At 45.8% G+C, this 16640-nt stretch overlaps 1 protein-coding gene across 4 annotated transcripts in view; it reads left to right on the forward strand.

The window, feature by feature from the left end:
* Window positions 1–16640, forward strand: part of DCLK2 (doublecortin like kinase 2) — a 139551-nt gene that overhangs the window by 93286 nt on the left and 29625 nt on the right. For 2 of the 4 annotated variants that reach the window (XM_080671784.1, XM_080671782.1), the window contains 2 exons: window positions 470–564; window positions 16451–16526. In XM_080671784.1, coding sequence (XP_080527910.1) covers window positions 470–564; window positions 16451–16526 — 171 coding nt within the window. The remainder of the gene's footprint in view (window positions 1–469; window positions 565–16450; window positions 16527–16640) is intronic. The other 2 variants (XM_080671783.1, XM_080671785.1) reach the window with 1 other exon arrangement.

Raw genomic sequence — 16640 nt, forward strand, 5'->3', positions numbered from 1 at the left:
CGATATAGCGGATATTGGAGGTTATGAGAAAATCTGCATAGGAAACCATTACAAAACACTCATTCATCCCTATCCTTGCTGGTAGGCAGGATATATGGACAAGTTCTCAGTCTCATCTCTAGTTCTATAATGTTCTATATCTTTGTCTCAGTGGTCAGCAAACTCATTAGTCAACAGAGCAGCAAACCGCGCTTGCGAGCCGCATGTGGCTCGCGAACCGCTGTTTGCTGACCACTGGTCTGTGTCACCGTTGGAAAGCTATTACTGAAAATAATCCTAGCTCCACTCCTTATTTGTCTAATACTTTGTCTGTAATACAATACGATGCGTTGCTCTTGCTTTTTGCTGGTTTGCCATCTGCTTTGAGCTTTAAATGAATGGAAGCTTCATGCATGTGCTTAGTGTTTGGACACGGTCTGGTTGTCTTGAGTTTTCAATGACCTCTGTCTCCTTTGTGTCTCCTGGTCAGTTAATGGAACTCCCAGCAGCCAGCTCTCCACCCCTAAATCTACGAAATCCTCCAGTTCCTCTCCAACTAGCCCAGGAAGTTTCAGAGGATTAAAGGTATGAAATAGTCTATGTGGCGTGTTTGTATGACTTTGGTATTTTGAGTTGCATAGTTGAGTAGTTTAATTTGTTCAGGGGCTTGGGTGCAGTCACAGCTAGAGAAGGAAAGAGGTCGGGATTTGGAGCCAAAAAGACATGGCTTTGGATCCTGTATCCGCTTTCATTTTGTAATGTTGGCCAACTTGTTTAACTCTTCTGAGCTGAACTGTTCACTTACCTAAAATGGGAATAGAAGGTTGTGGTTAGGATTGAATGTAACATGGCAAAATACTAGTAGTAGTTTTCCTATTATTAGCAAAATGACTGGTAATGATGAAGCCTTGGAGAACTCAAAGATTCTTCTTAAAATCTCATTTTGAATTACGACTTTAATATTGCTAACATAGTTTGGCCTTGCATTTATAACTACTTATATACACAAGTAGTAACACAAAAACAATATATTCATTTTGGTGAAGAACTTAGAAGTAAATCTTAAGTTTTGAATGTGATGTCCTTATATAAACAGTAAGTTAACATGATTACCAGTTGGTTTCATAGGCATTTTATCTAATAGGGAGAAAAATTATGAGTAAAAGCAAATTTGAAAAATTTCAACAAGCTTAATTTGACTTAGTAGCTCTAAATAATTTAAATTCACAAGAGAAAATGTTCCTGGTAAAGTAGCAATAAATTGTTGAGGTTAAAGATGGACAGTTTCCTTCTGTAGAAACAATCAGATTGTCTTTGTGAGAACTTTATGGGAATGTACTCTGAGAATACCTAAATACATAGAGTGCCATCCATGTATATATGAATGTGTATATTAACTTTCATGCTCCTGGCATGTTGGGTTTGACAGTGGAAATATCCCCAAGAGGAATACATTCTCCAGAATCGGTTAGTATCATCTGAGTGTTTTGTTTTTAAGGATGTTGAAAAATGTTTTTCATTGGTAAAGTACCTGGAAACACCACCCCCACACCTTTGCGTGAATGAGGAATGAGAACTCGCCAAGTGGGGCATCCTGACCCCTTCAGGGCCGTGAGTTCTGTGGTTCCCCCACTTCTCAAAGGGTTTCATTCTCCCTCTGACTCTGAAGTTTGTTCATCCTGCCCTAAGAATGAACAAATGTGTCTACCCCAGAGTGAACTTGCATGGTTCTCATTTAAGTGCCTGAAATTAAAAACAAAAAAAATTTTGTCCAGAAAAAGACAGACTGTTTTTGTGTCTCCTTGCTTCTGTTGATTGGCAGGATTTGGACTGAGGCCAGTAGTAAGTTTGGGATTGGAAGTTCCCTAGCGCTCACCTACCTCTGCGTGCTGGGCGCTCCTAGTATTTATAACAACCAGGCATTTTCTGAAGCGCTGAATTGGCATAGGTCAGTTCACAGTTGGATGCCAATGGGATTCCGAACCATCAATGCCAAAGACATCATGTAAATTAAAGTTCGCTGTAATTTAAGTATTTTTAGCTTTTCTTTCCCAACTTATTTTTCTCCAGAATAGATCAAAGGTGCACTGTTTTTAATTTGAGTAAATTTCAAGAGAACTAAAATAAAAATAAATATGAGTTGATTTCACCTTTGTTCTAGTTTCGGTTGTCTTATCAGTTGTTGAAGCAAAAGCAAGTGGCTCCTAGTGCTGGTAATTGTTAACCCAACGTGAGCTGTCTGGTGAGCCTGTGCAAAGTCATTGGGATTTTCCTCCGGGCCGTTGCTCCAGGCAGGGCTGAGATCCTTGACCTAAGGCTGGTACTTCAGTCCCTGCTTACCAAGGGTCGTGGTCATTTTCCCCTTTTATGTTATCCACTAGGGACCCGGTGCACAAAGATTTCATGCACGGGGGGTGGGTCCCTCAGCCCGACCTGCACCCTCTCCAATCTGGGAGCCCTCAGGGGAGCCCTTTCCAATCCAGGAGTTTCTGTCTGTCTTTGCAATCATATGAGGGAATTGTCTGAGACCTTAACCTGGTTTGGTTTGGTGCTCACAGAATAGAGGTCTTTTTTTTTTCTTTGTTCCATTGGTGGAGATTTCCTAGAAGTTGCAGGATATCTTCCCTTTAATTTTTCCTTGACACTCTGACTTTACTTATGTCTCCCACCTTTGCTTTCCCTCCATCCCCCACCCGCAACAGTAACTTGATCCAGGCTCACTTTGCTCTAGTGTTAGGAGATCCCTCAACGCCTCTGCCACCAGAACTATGATTCCCAGCATTCCTGGTGCTCCCCGCACTCTGGGTTTCCACTTCCGGTCCAGGGGCTGCCACCAGAACTATGATTCCCAGAATTCCTGGTGTTTCCCGCGCTCTAGGTTCCTGCTTCTGGTCCAGGGGCTCCACAAACGAAAAGGACTGCAAACTCCAGCCGCCCCTAGGCTGGGCTGATAGGACCGGGCACTCCAGTGGCGTCCCCGAGACCCTGGCCGCTTGGTGCTGGCACGTGTGTGTGCACACTGCCCACAGGCTCTAAGCGGGCAGGGTCCCAGGGATGCCCACCCCGCCCCGGGCTGCTCTGCGCCTTCATACCTCCACGACGCCCACAGGCCCGCCATCTTTGTCAGGTTAATTTGCATACTTGCTCCTGATTGGCTGTTGGGCATCTCAGAGGTACAGTCAATTTACATATTTCTCTATTATTGGTGTAGATTGGTAACCTGGGCTCCCATCTTGCTTCCTGGTCCATCTTCAACTCTGAACCCAACACAGTCTTTTTTGGTTGATGCCCCTGGGTCACTAGGTGCTGCTTGGTGTTCAGAGTGCTCATCGCTCCTTCACACATGCGTACAAATCCCACAGATCATTCACATTTCTGGATTGAAGATTCATGAAATTTTAAAAATGTGATGATTTGTATCATTGCTGAGACATTAGATGATTAATCTCACTATGCTAAGTTTGTCTTAATTATTATAGTAACCTTAGCATTTAGCACACAGGTCCCTTTGGGGCACAGAGTAAATTCTGAAGGGTAACTTACTGATGTCAAGAAGAATAAAGGGAAATGCTGATTTCTGGAGGTAAAACAACATTATCAGTAAGGCAGAGAGCAGAGATCTTTCCAGGCCCCTTCATCCACCCCCTCCTCCACCACACCTGAGCCCCGTGGGCTTTGCTAACAGCTGTGAAACCTCTGGGTTTTCTTTCTCTCATCTGTAAAATAAGGACGCTTGATTTTAAAGTACCTCTAAAAGTGCTAGGATTATAGTCTTTTTTTTTTAAGTTGCCAGAAAACCTATCTAGGATGCTGGGGAGTCTATTTTTCATCTCACTTTAAAGCTGATGTAATTTTACATCAGATATTTACGCCGAATTTTACATCAGATATTAGCAGCTAAATGAGTCCCTGCCACACTGATCAGCTTTTAGGACACAGTGTTAAACATCTCCACCCCTGCCTATTCCCACGGGTCGTGCCTCATGGAAAATTCATCTCATTACCCTTCCCAGCAATCTGTGGTGCATATTGTCATCGGGATGAAAATCTGCCCTGGAAGAACTACAACTTAGTCATATGTTACTTACTGTACAAAATAACCCTAATTTCAATGTCATTGTAAAGCTCTAGTCAGCATCTGTCCACATTTGCATTATTCTCCCCATTCAGCAACATTACCAATGGAGAATTACAGATAATTACCATGTGTTAGTGCTATGCTTTTTCTTTCCCCGTCATTTAAAATCACCCATTAAGATCAATTAAGAGGGGATGTGAGACAATGAAGGACTGTTTTTCATGGGCTGAAACTTTTTACCACTATTTATCCTCATTAGAAGCTTTATGGCTTTGGGCAGTGGTCGGCAAACTGCGGCTCGCGAGCCATATGCGGCTTGCAAGCCGCGGTTTGCCGCTCTGTTGACTAATGAGTTTGCCGACCACTGGCTTTGGGGATAGATAATCTTTTCCCAGAGAATCAGAGCATTGACAGAGCAAGCTAAGCTAGGATGGCGTGTGCAGGCGTCGACGCTCATGTCTCTCTATCTGCTAGGACACAGCTTTGGGCAGATTTTATTTATGTTTTACTCTCTGGATTTTACTTTGTAGGGAATTTAAGCAAACAAGTCACAAGCAAGCAGAGTTTGGTGTTCTACCACAATTTATCCCCCCTTTGTGCCATTTTCTGGGAATTGATTTGGTGCTTTGGTGGGAACACTGGAAGAACTGAAAGTGAAAATAGAGTGATGGTGTAATGTTTAATCTCTGACCACAGTGTCAGTGGCATTTCCGTTTGCCCATTGAAAAGGATGAGAGATGCAAAAGCAGCCCTCCCTCCACAAAAGCACTCAGCGTTTTCTCCGCACTTCCCTTGAGGGCAAGATGTCTGCATCCATAAAACGTCCATGCTCTCTGCGGGCTGGACAGAGTCTGCAGGGGAAGCAAAGCTTTCTTCAAATTGTAAAAAGTTTTTGCAGGATGGGAGCTTAAAAAATAACGTGGTGACTGAGTAATCAAGGTTCTGAGAGACTTTAGGACCACTGAGAGTGAGTTGTACCTCGGTTATAACTTTTCAGTTTTACTAGATAGATAGTTACCTCAAACCATTGAATGTGAAACCTGGAAGTGGTCTTGGATCTTTTAATGTAGTGTTCGTTTGATAGTTGGAGAAACAGGTTCAGAGATGTGATTCGCTCAAGATCCCAGTGGCCAGTGGGATCTCTGACCCTGGCGGGGTCTGTGTCCCTTACCTCTGGTTTCCCCCATCACTGGTGGGTCTGCATCAAGGACTCCAACACAGGCACCCCAGGGGGAAGCCTGTGTGATTATTACGGAGGAGCTATGCCGTGCCAGTCTTTTAGGAGGAAGAGTGCTGGCCTGGGTTGCTTGCTGAGTTCCTGGGTTTAGTTCTGCACAAATGCTCTGAATGAAAAAGGTTTGAGAGATTAGGAAAGGAACGAGTAGGGAAGGGTTGGGGAAGGGCGGGACAATACGGGGTGGAGGAGAGGCTGGATGAAGGGAGGTGGAAAGATTGAGAACTCCTTTTGATAACTTTTCCTGGGAGACTTGGGGTGGGGGGCGGAGTTTCCTAAGAGGTATCTAATAGAGAGCTCTTTTCACGTGAAATGGTCTGTCTATACTGTGTGCCCAGCACTTCCTCCTGACCTTACAAAGTTTTAGTAAAATGCCAACAAAAACAGTAGGTTATTGGCTTTCTTTGGAGCTGGGTATTGTCAAGCTTGGCGTAGGTTGGAAACAGCATAGTCCAGGCCCAGCAAACGCATGGGTGCGTGGATCTGAGCTAACGTTACATGGTGGGTCTGCGATGAGATCCCTGTTGTGAGTGAGGAGTGTGGTGGCATAGCTGGGATTGGAAAGCAGAACTCATGCTCATAACCATTACTAGCCTCCAAGGACACTGTGAGAAAGCAAGACCAGTCTGTTAAACATGATTGGAAGCAACACGGTCAGACCAAATGTTCACTAGATGAGATGCTAGGGCCACCTGGCAAGTCTGCATTGGGCCTCTTCCCCAGAACCGAGGCCCTAGGCATTAGAATTTGGCTTTGATTTTGTATGGACTTAGGGACTCTGGCTTTCCTGAAGGGCGATGCCACTCATGATGATAGTCACCTGGAGAGGAGGCATTGTGCAGGCCAGACACGAGCCACCTCCACACAGTGGTGCCATTAGGCACACGGGGAGCCCAAAGGCCTTCGCAGTAAGTCCAGTTCCTGCCAAGTTGTTCTGGCCCCGTATCGAGAAGGTGATGGCTCGTCAGGACTCTGTTTTTCTTTTGCCCTCCTTCATAGTTAAAACTTGCCAGAGTGCCAGAGTGCCTGGGATTGATTTTGCTTGGCTATTCACTTAGCTCTGTGACCTTGGGCAAGTCACATCACCCTTCGTTATAAAAAGGGGAATAGGACCTGCAGCTCAGGGTGGAGATTAATTGGTTAAATATAGAAAAGGCCTTAGAATTGTTTTGTCATTCTTTCTTGGGGTTATTCCAGGTTCCGTTTTCTCATGAGGGAAGTTTCACTTACAAAAAGAAATGGACATGCAGTGTAGTATAGGAGAAGAAAAGAGAAAGTGAGACAAGTCAGACTCTAGATCTTATTACACTTCTGCTTTATTACCACTTTCTATGATGACTTTCCCTCCCAACTCTATCTTTCCTGCCCTCTCTCCGTATTCCAATCCTATTAGTAATCTGTAGATAATGCTATTAGCTATAAGTTATCCCAAAACTTAGCAGCTTAAAACAACAATAAAAGAAGATTTATTTTTTTATCACACAGTTTTTGTGGGTCAGGAATTCAGGAGCAGCTTAACTGGCTGGTTCTGGCTTAAAAATTTTGATGAGGTTGTCATCAAGATGTGCACCAGGGCTACAGTCACCTGAAGGCTTGGTTAGGGATGAAGGATCCCCTTCCAGGGTGACTCACTCTTGTGGTGTCAAGAAGTTGCTGGCTATCGGCAGGAGGCCTCCATTCTCTGATGTGTGAGCCTCTCCATAACTGGCCTGCGTACCCTCAGAGCAGGGCAGCTGGGTTTCCCCAGAGCAAGAGATCCGGGAGTGCCATGCAGAACCTCTTCTTTCTCTGACCTAGCCTTGGAAGGCAGACACCATTTCCTTCATAGCTTAGAAGTCACACTCATGAGCTAGTTCCGCATGGGAGGAGACTACACAGGAGCATGAATGCCAGGAGGCGAGGCCCATGGAACCATGTTGGAGGCTGGCAACCACGCCCCTTCTCTCTACTTTCATCTCTGTATCCAGCCACTCAGTTTCTTTCTTAGGCTGCGTCTGCTCCCTCCATGGCTTTCTGTACACTGTCCTTTGGGAGGGTCATACAACTCTCTCTCCCTGTTGTTGCTTTGTTCTCCTTCCAGTCCTTTTGTTCTCTAGAGCCATCACTCCCTGCCCATTCCCTTCTCTCCCCTTCAACTCCTAGAATCCCACCTCCACTGACATTTTCTTCTCTTCATCCCCATCTTCCTGACCCTCTGTCTTCCCCTCGACCTCAGCCATGACCTCCTGTTTCTTCTGCCCAGCTCTGCAGAGTCCCTTCCATCTAGCTGATCAACCCCCCTCCCCCCATGGGAATATTTACTATGCTTAAATCACAGCATGTTCTTTGGGACAGAGAGGCAATAAAGAGTACTAAATGTGTCATCAGCTGCCAGATGGATGAAGAAAGCATTTCCCTGAAATTTAATTCATCATCCACATCCCAATTTAAGACTTTCAAGGCGGTAGTAACTTCAGGTTTCAGAATCCGGGGCACATCTGCGGACACTGAATAATAAAATGTCTCACATTTTGAGGCTGAAGTGTATGCCCAGAGGCTGTCTACTGTGAGCATTCTTGTTGGTTGAAAGAAGAAACAAAAAAAAGTACATTTGGAAGAGTTATCCAACATCTTGAGGTTATAAACTGTCTGGTGTGCTGATATTTTATCTGATGATGTCTCCTGGGCCTGCTGGTGGTGAAAGATTTTCCAGATTTGTGAGGTGTGATGAAAGGGCTGGTAGTATCTCATACTGATTGGCAGAGCTAAATGTAACTCTTTGACCTTCTGACCTTCAAAACTTCTTTTCGAAGCTGTGAAATGTAAATCCCCAGTAGCGGCTGACCTTGGATGCTTGTGCTTCTCCCTGGAGCTTTGGCTTTTCTTTGGTATTTCAAACGGGTTAAGAATCTTCGGTACTAAGAGACTGACTCCTTTTAGATCCTTTTTATTACCCCAGAAAGGTTGGGTGGTAACTTCATCTTTGAATGCAGTAATTGATTTTATTGACAGAATCCAAAAACAAAAGAGGGACCGAGCAGTTTTGAAGACTCCACTGCCTTTATTTATTTACCAAAATAAATCATCTTAATGAGCCTCAGACTCTGGTTGAGGACAGTGATTCGCACATTGAAGCTGCTCAGTAAATAGAGGCATTTGATGGGTAAATGACTCAACGAGGCTGCAGCACCCCTTTGTGGGAATGGAGGGGGAGTTTGTGAAGCACAGCAGTGTACAGATAGGATCCACTGTGAAAACTTTATTTGAATATAAGTCACACGCATTCATCTTAAATGCCCCCTTATTCATGGAAATGATGATACAAAAAAAAAATGCTTCTGGGCAGTGCATTAGAGATAATTGAACGGAGGTAAGACTTAAGACTTAGAGCTCATTGTAGTGAACTGGCCTGAGCAATGTGCACCACTGGTAGCCTCCATAGCTGAAACCGAAGGGACAGGCACCTCTCCCACCACCTTGGTGGGAGGTACCTAGGAATGGATGGTACCTCTCACTGAAAGCAGGCAGACATGGCCCTAACCATCTGTCTGTTGCTCAGAATCTAATAAGCCAACACTGCTTGAAGCTCACTTGTAGGAATGTGCTGAGATTCTGGCCTGGTTTGGGAAGGCAGCCATGTAGTCAACTGATACGGCAGCGATCGATACTCAGGGAACAGAAAGGTACAAGTCGGCTGCTTCCACGTAGCCCGTTCTTAGACTGTTGAGCTGGTTGCTGTCTTCAACCTATACCCGCACAGTTGGGTATTTCTGTTTATCACTGCTCACCACTATTAACCAATCACAAGTCTCAAGGGCCATTAGTTTTTCTAAATGAATCCACGTCTAAGGTATGGCTACAGATAAGAATACTTTGAATGTTACCAACCCCTAGGTGCTGATTCAGATTAATTGTTCACATATTTCACTACTGGTACTAAGTATTTCAGAGTAAATTGTCACAAATTCTAATATAAAATGATAAAGCTTTCTGTTTTAAAATGCCTGCCCAATTCAATATTTGTAATAATTGACATTGACTTTCTTTCTAAAGAATGGAATTGATGTTGCTGGTATTTTTTTAAAAAAAAACCACAAAAATAATAATGGAAGCAAAATCTGCTTGCAAATAATATCTAGTATACTAATTAAAAATGTTTAGTACATTTCAGAGGTCTTTTCAAAGAAGAAAATTAAGGTTGCTATGTAAAGATAGGCTGTGAATTTATGTTTGTATATTACCGTATATGATAAGTTTACAGGAGTGTGACTGAAAGCATGATCTAGAGACACCACAGTGAATATTTTCATCGGTGAATCTGCTGTTGGGTGGCATTCTTTGGTTAATTTAATAACCTTGCAAGACTTCTCTCTTCCTGTTCTTAGAGGGGATAGTGTGAGATTAGCCAAATAGCCTCTGGGCTCTGGAGTCAAACCTGGGTTTAGATTCGTTTGCTATGGTGTTTGGGCAAGTTATCTAACCTCCCTGAGCTTCGGTTTCTTCATAAATCAGTGGGTGTGATGATAATAATTCATAAGGCATAAAGTACTCATTTCAGGACTTGGCACAAAGTAGGCATTCAATAAATGGTAATGAGTGTCGTCTCCCCTTTTCTTACAAAGAGAAAGTTGTTCTTTGGCTATAGATGACTTGCAATGACTATGTTATTGGATGAGTGACGGGGAGAACATAAAGTAGCTGAACAGTTAATTACACTTGCTGCCAGAAACTTCCTCCATAGAGGTTCTCAGCCTTGGCTGCACCTTGGTTAGATCTTCTGTGGAACTTAAGAAACACCAATGCCTGGGCCCTACATCTATCTTTAATCTGGGGGACAGCCTGCAATAGAATTTTCCAAATCTTTCCAGTATGTACAGCCTTTCCTAGTGTAACCAAGGACTGAGAGACACTGCTTTAAAGCAAAAACACTACCTTGAGGGTGGTTCTGTTCTAGAGTTTTAAAGTATTTTGTTGGAGAAAAAGCTTGTTCAAGAAAGTTCTTGTGGACCAGAGGTGTGCCTATGACCAAATTTGGCCCATTGCCTGTTCTTTATAAATAAAGTTTTACTGGAATACAGCCATGCTCATTTGTTTACATATGGTCTGTGGCTGCTTTCATGTTATAACAACAGAGTTGAGTAGTTACGACAGAGACCATATGACCTACAAAGGCTAAAGTGTTAGTCTCTGGCCCTTTGGAGAAAATGTGTCTGACCCCTGCAGTAGGCCATTTAAAATGGAATCATAGTGCCATTTTCCAAGATGCATTCAAGAAAGTCAACTTATTACACAGGAATATCTCCTAGATTCTGTTCAAGTTCTTCCCTCCATGAAAAATCAAATAGTGTCCTCAAAAGTCAATAGTCACATGCTGTAATGCATCGATATAGCCACTTTTGCTACTTAAAAAAATATTGCCTATTTCTGAACAAAGCATTTTAATACAGAACTTACCATTCCTCTTTATTTATTTAATATTTTTATTGATTTCAGAGAGGACGGGAGAGAGGGGAGAGAGATAGAAACATCAATGATGAAAGAGAGTCATTGATTGGCTGCCTCCTGCACACCCCCTACTGGGGATCGAGCCTGCAACCCCAGCATGTGCCCTTGATTGGAATCAAACCTGGGACCCGTTAGTCCACAGGCCTGTGCTCTATCTGCTGAGCCAAACCAGCTAGGGCCCATTCCTCTTTAAATTTTAGGTTTTGTAGAAATTTAATCATCCATGTATGAAAGAACTTTAATGTAGGACACTCTGCCTTGACTTTCTGGCTAAAAACGCAGAAAGCTGGAATGCAACTCATTATCACATGGACTCACTCAGCCTTGAGTGCCTTTCTAAATGATCCTGGCAGCTGAGAACACTTTATAGCTTTTTCCGCTCTGTTTTAAGTCTTTTATTGAAAAAGTTCTTAGCAGAAGCGGATTCGTGTGCATTTCCCTTCCCTGCTCATAAAAACTGAGCTGCTCCTGCCAGAGGAGGAGGTGGGCAGGGCAGCGGTGCAGGTCACGGAGAACACGCTCCCCAATATCTCCACAGCTTTCATCACCTTCCCCCCTGGACCAATCAGGGCCTCCTCAGGAAATAGTCCCCCTCTCCTCCCACCCCTCAACACAATCCCATCGCTTTGAACCACTCAGTAATTATGGAAGCTATCTTGAAAGAGCCCAGATGCTGTCATCCACTTATGCTTTATTGAGGGGGACCTCCCCAACGGGCAGCGTCCAGGCACTTTCTTTGTGCTGTCTCAGCATCATCGTTGCTGATGGAAGCATGAAAGCTCATTAGCATTGTAAGAGATTTTAATAACAGTTCTTAGTTAGACAATAGAAACGAGACAGGTTTCATCAGGAATGCCATGTTTAAATCACTCTGGCGCGAATGCAACCCTTGCTTCCATAAGAGAACGATTCTCTTACCAGAGACGGGGAATACGTACATTGTGCCTGGGAAACAGGGAGACTTTCGTAGGCATAGCGTTACCCCTTGGTTTTCACAGCCCTTTGTCTGCGTGTCTCTCGGGACACAGGGAGTGCTCTGCTCCAGAGCTCCCAATAGACAAGCTCTGCGTGCACCCGGGATCTGTCCGGAGATCGTGGTGAACAGCCGGCTTTTCTCGGACCCTGGGTCACCGAGCTCCATGCCTGGGAGGTCAAGTGAACTTAATCACTAGCTGTGAGAATAAGCATTGGGAGTGCAGATCTTAGCCTGAGCACAGGGGCTTTTCGCCAGCTCCCAGGCCCTCGGAGCCGCAGGAGCCGCAGCCTGGATGTCGAGGTCGTGTGGACGGGTTGAGGTGCACACAGGAGCCTCTTCACAAGATGGCAAGCTTCTGGGCAGCACCGAGCGTGTCCCTTCACCGGTGTCGCCTCTAAAAGCCCCGCACAGCTCGTTGCTGAGGGAGGAGAGGAGAACCGCCCTGTGTCTAGTCCTGTCACTGTCGTCAGTGGGGCTGGAATAAGGGGATTCCCCTTAGTTTTTCGTGTTGTCCTTTTCTTCATGAAAGCTTTATTTCTTATTAAAGGAACATATTTGGATAAGTAATTACATATCACTCCAGTTAACTCTATTTTTTTAAATGCTTTAAAAAAACCATCATTCCATTTGAGAATTTTGAAAAATGTTCTTTTTGCCATTCTGGGCTGAGAAAGCTGCATTTCCCGGGGATTTCATGAGACCTTTGTCAGGTACACATGGAAGCTGGCTTTCATTTGACCCTTCACCCTCGCCCTCTCCGTGAGGCCACCCCCTCCTCAGAGGCACACGCCTTCAGCCCTGTTGCCACCCTCGTTTAGTCGCCAGAAAACCAGCTTCTGCCACCTGCTCCATCTCTTTGTCTGTCTCTGCTCTTTGCTGCCCCCAAATCCCCAGGTTGGTCTCTGTTGGGCTGTCCAGGGAATCAGGACAGGTGGGCGTGGGGTCTAATCCAAGTAAACATGGGGTAAGTCACAGTGGGGCACAGACACTCATTAAACACTCCGAGGGGGTCACCCATCCATGGGAAAACGTACAAAGAGGTAAAAATGCCTGCATTTTAGCCCCTGTAAGACTTCCTTCTTAGAAAGCCCTTGAGTCCGAAAGAAGACATCAGCTTGCAGTGAACTAAAGCTTACTCAGTTTGGCTCAAGAAAGGGGCTTATTTGAGGAGTTACCTGTTTCCAGGAAAAGTAAGCAAGCAGGCCTGGCACAGAGGCAGGTGGGGCTCAGGACCTCCGCAGGGGCGATGGGCCTGCACACTGCACACTTCCCTCTGGCTCTGAGGGTTGGGAGGGGGGCAGTTCCTACCCAGGGCCCAGGCCTGACCAGCCAGCTGTGGCCTGAGGCTGGGGCTGCCCTGTCTGGGCGGTGAGGTTTAGACACGCAGGTCAGCTGGTCAGTGCTCACTGCTTTTCCTGGGCGCTGACAGTCCTCCTTCAGCACTGCAATCTAGGCAAGCAGCCATCTTCTGAGACCCAACTTTCAAAAAGAGGACACTTCCCTCGTCTTGATTCCATTAAGAATTTGGCTGATAGGAATTTAATTTGGATCTCTCTTTCCCTTGACAGTTTTCAGACTTGGAAGGGTTGGATGGGAGGAGGAACAGACTTGGAATGAATCATTAGCAGAAGTTGTCTTCTAGCCATTGCACATTCAACAACTTAAAAGCAGTCCACAGTCACGCACTTTGAGGTTCCGTGTGGGATAGACGTTTTAAGGAAAGACGCTAGTAACTGGTGCTGAGTTAGTGTTCCATGATAGTGGCTGTGCTAAATGATTTTACCTGTGTGAGCTAATTTTAATTCTTTAGCAGATCTTTGAGCTAGGTGCTGCTACTGTCCCTATATTCAGAGCAAAGGATAAGACTTGGAAAGGTTAAGTAACTTTTCAACAAAAAGATGATCTGAGTTAATCTAAGTATTAAATGTAGAGGGGGAAAGGTAGTGGGAACAAATTGTTCAGGCAGGTATGGGGACATCATGACCTGAAAGCTACACTGAAGATCTGGGGGTTATTCTGTTGGTAACAAAGACCCACTGAGATTTTTGGATCCTGGGGCTGATTCCAGAACTGTCCTGTGGAAGTTTCTCTGGCAACAGTGTGTGGACGGGGGGAGACGAAGGGGACCGCTGATGAGCTGCCGAGAGAAGCATGAGGTGGACAGGGACGAGGTGGGAGCTGCGGGGACAGAACAGTGGGGAGTGGTGGTTTTCCTTTCCCACCAGTTTACATCCCCACTCTGGGCCTTGGTTTAACATCCTGGTTTAGACTCCTGCCTATTTAGAAGCCGCCTAGTATTGCAGTGGCATCCTATCTAATAAAGAGGGAATATGCTAATTGACCATCACTTCATCACAAAGATGTCTGCACCCACAGTTGAGGCCAAGTTCCCTTAAGGAGCCTTAAGGAGCAATCAGCAGAGACCTGAGGCCTTCCCCCAGCCCTCATGGGGCTTGATAGGGGACCTCAGGCCATGCCCCCCACCCAGCAGGGCTTGACAGGGGATCTCAGGCTGCACCCCACCCGCAGGGCTTCACAGGGGACCTCAGGCCACGCCCTCCACCTGGCAGGGCTTGACAGGGGACCTCAGGCCTTGCCCCCTGCCGTGGCGTCAGGCCGGGGGACCTGAGGCCACGACCCCTGCCCAGCGGGGCTTGATGGGGGACCTGAGGTTGCGCCCCCCTGCTGGTGCCAGGCTGGGGGACCTGAGCCTGCGCCCCCCCGCCTGGCGGGGCTTGACGGAAGACCTCAGGCCACATCCCCCGTCCTGGCGCCGGGCCAAGCGACCTGAGGCTACGCCCCCTGCCCAGCAGGGCTTGACAAGGGTGGGACTGGCCAGGTCTGGATCTCGCCCAATGGGAAGGGGCAGCCGGGTCTGGGTCTCACGTGATTTTGAGGCGCATGTGGGTGGGCAGAGACTTGACTCTGGGTCCCCCTTTTAATGTGCATGAATTTCGTGCACCAGGCCACTAGTAAAACATAAAACAACAAAACAAATGCAAATGCTCAATTTTTAAAACCTTTCCTTGTTGACCTTGTATTGTGAGGAAGCAACATGATTGACTTCTGAGGAGTCAGGTGTTTAGTGCAGCCTTTGCCCCTCAGAAAGGGACCCCCACACACACCCACGCACCTGCACAGGTGCTTGCCAGGGCAGAGGGAAGAAAACAGACCCCTGGCGAGGGGTGTTTGCCACACAGGATGTTGGCTTGTTTGGTGTATCCCACGTTCCTTTCCCGTGGCCTCGGGGTTCCTCACAGGACATGATGCTGCCGGTTCTATTGTCCACGCAGGTGCGGTTACCTGGGGTCTGAGGAAACAGCCCTGGTGTTGCCTGTCTCTAATTCTCAAGCCTCGTCTTTTATTCCAGAAGAACTTGTGGATGGTCCTGTCTGAAGAGATGTTTTATAAGTGTTGGGCTTTCGTGGGGTTTGAACCAAACCCAGCTCCGGTGAAGTTCACCTCACTCAGAGGAGAATAGACCCAGTGACTCCAACCAGTGGGCACTCTGGGAAGGGCGGTCCCTGCCGTGGGCCTGTGTCCTTGACGCTTTTGTGGAGCAAGCGTGAGTTAAGTGCCGTGGGTGCCAGACATGGTGCTGCCTATGGGGGATGCAGTCATGAAGATGGGCCAGAAGCTACCAGGATAGTTGGATTGTGTGGGCACAGATGCAAGTGTGGAAGCATACCAAGACAAAAAAAAATGTTGACGATGCTTTCTCAAGATTTCGTAGGTCCTTTGAACCTCTAAGCTCCTGAAAGGAATAATAGAGAGAGAGAGAGAGAGAGAGAGAGAGAGAGAGAGAGAGAGAGAGAGAGAAGAAGAAGAGGAAGAGGAAGAGGAAGAGGAAGAGGAAGAGGAAGAGGAAGAGGAAGAGGAAGAGGAAGAAGAAGAAGAAGAAGAAGAAGAAGAGGAGGAGGAGAAAATTAAAGATCAAAGGGAAAAGTTTTAGTTCAAAAGCGTAAGAGCCCTTGAGGTTTAAAAAAAAAATTCCATAAGCCTACAGAATAATAAACTTAATATGAATAATCATCATAACATGAGTTTTTCAATGTAACTAAGAACTAGAGATATTTCTGTGTTAGAATGGGAGCTTCAGTTTTTTGTTAGTTTTATATTTCATTTCCCTCTGGATCCTAGTAATGAAAATCCTCACGGTGCTCAGGAGAGATTCCTGCTACCTCAGGGTTGGTAAAGACGAGGGTTGAGCCAGGGCTGCACGCTGGGTCCTAAAGGTGGTGCAGTCAGGAGCATGGGGCTGGGTTCTCAGAAGGGCTTGCCTTTAGCAGGGACTCCCTGGGGTCAGCCTCAGGGCGGCTGTGAGATCTGGGGATTCATTGCTGACTTGGAATAATCTGTAGTTCGAAGCCTTCTTTTGCCACTCGTAAGTACCCCATAGAGCTTCGATGCCATAGAAATCTTTATTTTATTGCATTGTCAAAAGTAACACAATATCAAAGAGTAACACGCTGTCAATTTTCCTGATGTCTAATCCTAATAGAAAATATTGTCTCTAAGGATAAAATGCATTAATGTGGTGTGTATAGGGAGAGAGGTGTGAGGAAAAGAAAGGCAGTGCCTCCTCTGTTTCTCTGTGCCTGTATTTTACATTCTGTAAGCATTTTCTGTTAACTAAGGACTAGCGAGCTAAAGATGTGTCAGGTTTTCCTGATAAATAATGGTCACTCTCCTCTCTCAGCAGGTTTCTGCACATGGCAGGTCTTCTTCCAACATAAATGGTGGGCCTGAACTTGATCGTTGCCTGAGTCCCGAAGGTAGTTCTCAATCTGATGGTTATGTTTATAAGGGAGTCATCCGTGTGAACTTGGTGGCCACCCCAAATCCACATGTGCTCAATTATCTTCCTAAGCAGGGAGGTGTTCATGTCA

This window comes from Plecotus auritus (assembly GCF_963455305.1).
Source record: "Plecotus auritus genome assembly, chromosome: 6".
NCBI classification, from domain to species: domain Eukaryota; kingdom Metazoa; phylum Chordata; class Mammalia; order Chiroptera; family Vespertilionidae; genus Plecotus; species Plecotus auritus.